The 8,864-nt window shown below is 48.4% G+C and overlaps 1 protein-coding gene across 1 annotated transcript in view; it reads left to right on the top strand.

Moving 5' to 3' along the window:
* Window positions 1-300: 300 nt before the first annotated feature.
* Window positions 301-8,864, top strand: part of LOC131892617 (ATP-dependent helicase brm-like) — a gene marked incomplete at its 5' end in the record, with an annotated part of 9,071 nt that continues 507 nt past the window's right edge. The window contains 10 exon segments of the mRNA XM_059242438.1: window positions 301-2,010; window positions 2,104-2,513; window positions 2,583-3,624; window positions 3,697-4,056; window positions 4,128-4,553; window positions 6,125-7,077; window positions 7,138-7,711; window positions 7,918-8,323; window positions 8,501-8,691; window positions 8,761-8,864. Of these exon segments, the coding sequence (XP_059098421.1) occupies window positions 301-2,010; window positions 2,104-2,513; window positions 2,583-3,624; window positions 3,697-4,056; window positions 4,128-4,553; window positions 6,125-7,077; window positions 7,138-7,711; window positions 7,918-8,323; window positions 8,501-8,691; window positions 8,761-8,864 (6,176 nt within the window).

Here is an 8,864-nt window from a genome sequence, read left to right as displayed (position 1 = left end):
CATTGAGCCAATAGAGGCTACAGCGATCAATGAGGGTCAATTAAGAGCACCAATCTTCTGTTAGATACCATAGGAAAGAGGTCATGTATCTTTTGAACCATAGGGCACTCCGGCCATTTTATGGCACTCCTCCCATGACCAACTGCAACGTACCTAGACAATAGTCAACTTTTGGGACTGCCATACTTCTATATACCTAGGTCACGGTCCTTGGGTTAGATTGCCGGCAGAGAAAAGCCATGAACGAGCGAGGGATTCAGATAATTAACCAACCCTTTGGGGACTGCCTTGTATTTGCAGAGCGATTTGCAGAAATTGCAGAACTCCATCAATCAAATGGAAGAGCGTGGCATGCAAAACGACCCCCGATACAACCAGGCCCGCCAGTTGCACCAAAACATGATGGCGCGCCAAGGTCCGCCGGGTGGTCCCCCCGGGGGCCCGCCCACCAGCGCCAGTCCCACTGTTCCACCCAACATGCAAGTACCGGCTTCGAGCGCACCACGCCCAGCGCCGGCTGCCGGTCAAACGCCCGGGGGCCCTCCCACTTCGACCGGCGGATCCAACGCAAACGTCAAGCCCAATCGTGTCACACCCGTCGCCAAACCGGCGGGAATCGATCCCATCACATTGTTGCAAGAGCGGGAGAACCGATTGGCCGCCCGAGTGGCTCATCGCATCGATGAGTTGTCCAACCTGCCCGTCAACATGGCGGATGACACGCGGACCAAAGCCGAAATTGAGTTGCGCGCCTTGCGGCTGCTCAACTTTCAGCGCCAGTTGCGCGCTGAGGTGGTGGCTTGCACGCGTCGCGACACCACCTTGGAGACGGCCATCAATGTCAAGGCCTACAAGCGCACCAAACGGCAGGGTTTGCGCGAGGCCCGTGCCACCGAGAAGCTGGAGAAGCAGCAACGCCTCGAGGCTGAGCGTCGTCGCCGTCAAAAGCATCAAGAGTATTTGAATGCCGTGCTCAACCACGGGCGCGAGATGCAGAACTTCCACAAGACGAACATCACCAAGATCCAGAAGCTCAATCGCGCCGTGCTCAATTGGCACGCCAACCACGAGCGCGAACAAAAGAAAGAGCAGGAGCGGATCGAGAAGGAGCGCTTGCGGCGACTCATGGCCGAGGATGAGGAGGGCTACCGGAAGCTCATCGACCAGAAGAAGGACAAGCGTCTGGCGTTTCTGCTCTCGCAGACCGACGAGTACATCAATCAACTCACGGACATGGTCAAGCAACACAAGGTGGAACAAGTCCAGAAGCAGAAGGAGCTCAAGAAGAAAGCCAAGATGGAGAATGCGGCCATGCTAGACGAGAGCTCGCAAATGAGCGACGTACGCGTCCACGTCAAGGAATTGAGTACGGGCAAAATTCTCCGTGGAGAGGAGGCACCTTTGGCGTCGGAACTCGAATCTTGGTTGGAAAAGAACCCCGGCTACGAAGAGGTGCCAAGAGACGAGGATAGCGATGCCTCGGACACCGAGGACACCGTCGACAATCCCTCCTCCACCGAAGCCATTCTGGCCAAGGCCAAAGAGGAAGCCACCAAAGAGGACGATGGGGGCGACGGTCAAGACTACTACTCGATCGCTCACACCATTTCCGAGGAGATCACCGAGCAAGCCGCCATGTTGGTGGGTGGCAAACTTAAAGAATATCAGGTCAAGGGTCTTGAATGGATGGTGTCCTTGTACAATAATTGTCTCAACGGCATCTTGGCCGACGAGATGGGCTTGGGCAAGACCATTCAAACCATCGCTCTCATCACATACCTGATGGAGAAGAAGAACAACATGGGCCCGTACCTCATTATCGTGCCCCTATCCACATTGTCTAACTGGACGCTGGAGTTCGACAAATGGGCGCCGGCTTGCAACGTGGTCAGCTACAAAGGCAGTCCCGCTGCCCGTAGGTCCGCTCAGAATCAAATGAGAGGATCTAAATTCAACGTTCTTGTCACCACCTACGAATACGTCATCAAGGACAAGGCCGTCTTATCTAAAGTGAGTGATTTGCATTTTACAGTGTTAATTATGGATTGGTTGTTTTTCCATTCACACTGATTAGCTGATTTGTTTGGTCGAAATATTTTACAGATCCGTTGGAAGTACATGATCATTGATGAGGGTCATCGCATGAAGAACCACCACTGCAAGCTCACGCAGATCTTGAACACGTTCTACACGTCCAACAATCGAATCCTATTAACCGGCACCCCACTTCAGAACAAGCTCCCCGAGTTGTGGGCCTTGCTGAATTTCTTGCTCCCATCCATCTTCAAGGCGTGCAACACGTTCGAGCAGTGGTTCAATGCTCCCTTCGCCATCACCGGCGAGAAAGTCGAGCTCAACGAAGAGGAGACCATCTTGATCATTCGTCGCTTGCACAAGGTCCTTCGGCCTTTCCTCCTACGACGCCTCAAGAAAGACGTGGAATCCCAATTGCCCGACAAAGTCGAGTACATCATCAAATGCGAGATGTCTGGCCTTCAGCGAACCCTTTACAAGTAAGTCTGGGGATCTTTTGATATTTTGTCAATTCGCCATGTCATGGTTTTACTTGTATCGCTTTCCAGTCATATGCAAGAAAAGGGCGTCATGAAAACGGACAAGATCGCCAAGGGCAAATCGGGCGGCGCCAAGGCCCTTATGAACACGATCATGCAGTTGAGAAAGCTCTGCAACCATCCCTTCATGTTCCAACATATTGAGGAATCCTATGCCAAGCACATCGGTTCTCCCACAGACATCGTCACGGGTCCAGATGTGTACCGAGCGGCCGGGAAATTCGAGCTCATCGATCGGGTTCTGCCCAAGATGAAGGCTACTGGCCATCGAATCCTCATGTTCTGTCAAATGACTCAATGCATGACCATCATCGAGGATTACTTCAATTATCGGGGCTTCAAATTCCTCCGATTGGACGGCATGACCAAGAGCGAGGAACGAGCTGACATGCTGAAGATCTTCAATGACAAAAACTCGGATTACTTCATCTTCCTGCTCTCCACTCGAGCGGGAGGTTTGGGATTGAATCTCCAAACCGCTGATACGGTCATCATATTCGATTCGGATTGGAATCCCCATCAGGATCTGCAAGCCCAAGATCGAGCTCATCGAATTGGGCAGAAAAACGAAGTGCGGGTCCTTCGACTCATGACCGTGAATTCCGTCGAGGAACGTATCCTGGCCGCAGCTCGATACAAGCTCAACATGGACGAAAAGGTCATTCAGGCTGGTCGGTTCAACAATCGGTCCACCGGTTCAGAGCGACGCGAGCTGCTCCAATCGATCTTGCGAGCGGATGAAGAAGAAGAGGAAGAAAACGAGGTGCCCGACGATGAGGTCATCAATCAAATGATTGCTCGCAGTGAGGAGGAGTTCGAGAAGTTCCAACAGATGGATATCGATCGGCGAAGAGAAGAGGCCAACCAAGGCTCCAACCGAAAAGATCGCTTGATTCAGATAAAAGAACTCCCCGAGTTCCTCATTCAAGAGGATGATGAAGAGGAAGAGGAGGAGGAAGAAGAAGTCGTGTACGGTCGTGGAAGTCGTGCCAAGAAAGATACTAATTATAGCGATCAATTGTCTGACAAGGAGTGGCTGAAAGCCATCGGGGTAAGAATAAGAAATGGACCAAGCAAATCATCATTCTCTTGAACAAAATATAGGTCACTTGTTCTATCATAGGCTGAAGACGAGGACTTTGACGATGACGAGGATGGTGGAGGTGGCCCTGTGGGCGGTCCGGAGGATGTAGAATCCAAGCGGACAGGGAAGCGTGGAAAGAAAAAGCGTCGAGACGAAGAGGAGGTCGAGGATGAGTTCGGAGGACCCAGTCGAAAGAAGAAGAAGAGCTCGCTCAAGCGGCTTCAGAAGAAGATGACCACCCTCATGCAGATCGTAATCCAGTACAAGGACAAAGATGAGCGAGTGCTGAGTGAGCCCTTCCTGAAGCTGCCTTCCAAGAAGGAACTTCCGGATTATTACGAAGTCATCAAGCGGCCCGTGGACATTGCCAAGATCATGAACAAGATCAATGAGGCCAAGGTAATCATGCCAACATCTAAGACGATCTTCCCTCTGATTTTCCACTCATGTATCTCGTCTCTTGATTCTAGTACGAAGATCTGGAAGGTCTGGAGAAGGACTTCATGTTGATGTGCTCGAACACTCAGAAGTACAACGAGGACGGATCCCTGATTTACGAAGATTCGATTGTCCTCCAATCCGTGTTCACTAATGCTCGCGAACGTTTGGACGAGGTCGTGGATAGCATGGACGACAAGGAAGAGTTGGAGGGTTCGGGTAAGACTACGCCTCTACCTAGTGCGGAGACCTCTCTGCAAGGCCCACCCACCACCTCTGGGGATTTAGACGAAAGCCCCGCCTCAAGCAAAGGGAGTAATTCGGCCACGAAGAAGCGAAGGAAAGTCACCGAATCCGTTGGAATTGGCCGTGGCAAAGGCGGCAAGAAGAAAAGTTCCAAGTACGTCCAATCCGACGACGAGGATGATGATGACATGGACGACGACCTCCAAGATGATTGAGAAGGAGCAATTCGCTCGCTCTGGTTCGTCCATTTTGTTGCCCAATGTAGTAATTTGAACCTCCCTTATCCTGTTTTACTTTATAATCTAATCCAATTATTATTCAGTGTCAATGGTGGACAATAAATTACTTCAATTGCAATGACTCAGTCATTAATCTTTAGTTATTAACAGGCCTTCAACCGTTACCAAAAAAAGTGACGCATTACCGTAACGGTTACTTTAGCAGAATGAAAGGGCCAAAAAGGGCAAAAAACCGTGATTTTTTAACGTTTAGTAAATATGACGTGAAACAAGTGAGTCCCGTGATATTTATTTGACTCCATCGGCTAAGACGGAGCTTCTAAAAATTCGGGGAGGAAACCTTTAAACAATTATTCTCTCTCGGTTAGTACAGAAGAAAGTAAGGGTAATGGAGGGCTAAAAAACCCTTTTTCAGAAAAGTAACGCGTTACCGGCAGCATTATTCAAAAAGTAATGCGTTACAAGTCCTGGTTATTGTTAGGCGTCGGAAAGATGGTTCAATGTTTTCAAACGGCGAAATAGATTTTTTTCCTACCCATTGTGCAATAAGCGCTTGAAAAAGAATGTCAGTAAATGTCTGAAAGAATACTCCGAAGTACTTGAATAACCAATCGAACTGCAACTTTAGCCATCTTTTCATAACTTATTTTAACTTACTTTGGCTAAAATTTACAACCTAAAAACAAATCGGTAAGTATTTTTTCTCTCCGACCTTGCCAGACCTCGGAAGAAGTTAAAACTTGAAAGTAACTTTTTAAAGTATGAATACTTTCGATACTAACTATGACAGAGCTCAAAATTGCCCATAGTGTTCTTTAACCAAGATATCACACCTCAATTTAAGGGTTTCTTCCGGCGCCGAGGGTTGAACCCACGACGCCTGGGGAGGAATTCCTTCCTTCTTCACGGTACCCCTTAAACCACCCGGCTACATCGGTTTCTTGAATGAAAAATTGTTTGACTAATGCTGGTAAAACGTTCCCAATTGCTCTCGCCAACCACTTCTATCAATTGAGCCTGGTCCAACCAAAATCATACCAAACCGAAAAAGTAACGATGTAAAAAGTTCCGGAAGGGCTTAAATTGTATAATTTATTTATTTTGACTCAACAATGAAGAAATTCTATGGATATTTTGCTATTTTCGCGGCTTTTTTTTGCCTCTCAATGACCAATATCGCTCGAATATTAATTAAACCTAAAAAGACTAGCTTTCCGACCCCTGACAATCACCTTGCGCCAAGGCGACACGGAGTGGTGCAATCTAGTCTAGAGTAGGGCCCTCTTTTATAGGACAGGGCTTTAGTACAATCCAGATCAAGGTTGCGTGATGTCCCTTTTATAGCATCCCATAGACACCCAAAAAGAAACAGCAGGAACGCGTGAATAAATTTTGAAAGAAACCCACTTACTCTCTTGAACAAGCTTCTTGTAAAGCAAAACTACAGCTGCTCATAACTAAGACTCATTCACATCAAACAGGCATTTCAATGCGGAAGTCGGAAGCATCTATTCAAATTTCTAATCCCAACCTCCTATCATTAGCATCCACTCCATAGTGCTCAGCTGTTTTCACGTGGACACATTTGTCAACTTTCAAGGACCTTATTCCAAGTTCGTTACACTTTCCATCCGGGGCCAATCCACCGGTATCATTCTGTGAGCAAACTTGAAGCGATAATGCCGCCCAAAAAAGGTAAAAAGGGCAAAAAACAAGATGACGAATGGCCGGACGATGAGCAAGACAAGATAATCGAGGAAAAGATGAAAAATCTCTTGGTGGGTGGGGGCCAAGAGCCGGATGTCTCCGAGGATCAGGTTGCCGCTTCCAACCTCCCCTCAGGGCCCTCAGGGAAAGCGAGCAAGGGCAAGAAGAAGAAGAAAGGTTTTGTCATGGCCATGAGTGACGAGGATGAAGCCAGATCCGGCCCTGATGATCAAGATGAGGACGCGAACGAGAGCCAATCCAAAGCATCCAAGAAGGACCAAAAGAGTAAGAAGGCGAACGATGAATCCGAGGACGAGGAAGCCTTGCAAGAGGATGAGTCCAAGGACAGGAAGAAAGCTAAGGGCAAGAACAAGAAAGGACGAAAAATGGTGAAGGAAGAAGAAGAAGAAGACGAAAAGCGGGACGATGTCAAGGATTCCCCGGAGGAAGACGAGGCAGGGGAAGATTCGCACGAATCTGATCAAGAAGGATCAGAGGAGGGAAAGAGCAAGAAATCGGGGACCAAGAAGGTCGTGTTGACGCACAAGGAGAAGAAAGAGTTGAAGAAGAAGCAAAAAATGGAAGCCGAAATGGCTCGGATCACCAAAAAGGGCGGTGAAGGTCATTCCGAATTGGGCGACAACTTTACCGTGGCTCAAGCTCTCAAGACCGGCGGAGCACTAGCGCAAATGGAAACGGCCGTGGACATCAAGATTGATAAATTTAGCATTGCCGCCAAGGGCAAAGACCTCTTCCGAGATGCCAGTCTCCTCATCGCTCAAGGCCGAAGGTAACCCAAGTCAAACCACGTATGATAATTGAGACATCTGATTTATTGGCCTTTTTATAGGTACGGTTTGGTGGGACCTAATGGGCATGGCAAGACCACGTTGCTCCGACATATCGGCAATCGAGCCCTCCAGATTCCGCCCAATATTGACGTGCTCTACTGCGAGCAAGAAGTAATGGCGGATGAGCGATCCGCCCTGGAAACCGTTCTTTCCGCCGATGTGAAGCGCACGGAGTTGATGAAGACGTGCGACGACCTCGAGAAGCAACAGGAAAAAGGCAAGGACGTGACCGATCAGCTCACAGAGGTCTATGATGAACTGCGGGCTATCGGTGCGGATCAAGCCGAGCCCAAGGCTCGGAGACTCTTGGCGGGTCTGGGGTTCACCCGGGAGATGCAGGATCGGCCGACGAATAAGTTCTCGGGCGGTTGGCGTATGCGTGTGTCCTTAGCACGAGCCTTGTTCATTGAGCCCACGTTGTTGATGCTTGACGAGCCCACCAACCATTTGGACCTGAATGCCGTGATCTGGTTGGATAACTACTTGCAGAACTGGAAGAAGACCTTGCTGATCGTGTCCCACGACCAGTCATTTTTGGATAATGTGTGCACCGATATCATTCACCTGGATCAGGTAAGAATAGCAGCTGCTTTTCAGTTAAACGATTATTGATAAGTAGAGACTCTGAAAAAAAAAACCCAATTGAATTGTTATTTTTTAATTTGTTATGTTTGATTTTGTCATTTTGATAATATTTAATGACATATTTGCTTTACCACGTATGGGGCTCTTTGAAAGATTGATGTTTATGCACTGTCCTTTTTTCTCTTGGATTCTAGTGTAAACTATGGTACTACAAGGGAAACTACTCCATGTTCAAGAAGATGGTTGTTCAGAAACGCCGAGAATTGAACAAAGAGTACGAGAAGCAAGAGCGACGAATCAAGGAGCTCAAAGCCTCTGGATCATCCAAGAAGAAAGCCGAGGCCAAAACCAAGGAGGTGCTCACAAGAAAGCAGGAGAAGAATCGGACCAAGCTCCAGAAGAATGACGACGACCAAGGGCCCACGGAGCTCTTGGAGAAGCCCCGCGAATATACGGTCAAATTTAGGTTCCCCGAGACATCCCAACTCCAGCCACCCATCCTGGGATTGTTCAACGTGAGCTTCAAGTACCCGGATCAACCTTATCTATTCAAGAATGTAGACTTTGGGATTGACATGGAATCCAGGGTTGCCATCGTAGGTGAGGGTTAACACAAATTTCCTCAATATCCACGTGAATGGGAAGAAATTAAGATGTGTCGATCTGCAGCAGATGCAAGTCCCTTGGTAGAAATGGTTCAACATTGTACAAGAAGGGCACCAATATTGAATTTTGTCGTCTTCGTTTGACATTTTCCTCTCACCCCTCATCTCTTAGGGCCAAATGGCGTGGGCAAATCCACTTTCCTCAAGCTCCTCATGAACGACTTGACAGCCACGCAAGGCGAAGCCAGACAAAATCTAAGGCTCAAAATTGGCCGATATGATCAACATTCCGGAGAGCATTTGACCGCCGATGAATCGCCCACGGAATATTTGATGCGTTTGTTCAACTTGCCAGTCGAGAAAGTAAGGGCAATCACGAGTCACTCAAAAAGCATAGAATTCATGGGTAGTTGTAATTCATCACGATTTTAGGCCCGTAAGCAATTGGGATCCTTTGGTCTTCAATCCCACGCCCACATTATCAAGATGAAGGATCTCTCAGGTGGTCAAAAAGCTCGCGTGGCTCTGGCTGAACT

Source organism: Tigriopus californicus, chromosome 2, assembly GCF_007210705.1.
Source record: "Tigriopus californicus strain San Diego chromosome 2, Tcal_SD_v2.1, whole genome shotgun sequence".
Lineage (NCBI taxonomy): Eukaryota > Metazoa > Arthropoda > Copepoda > Harpacticoida > Harpacticidae > Tigriopus > Tigriopus californicus.
The sequence above is the reverse complement of the archived record's forward strand: the minus strand, read 5'-3'. Positions and strand labels throughout refer to the sequence as shown.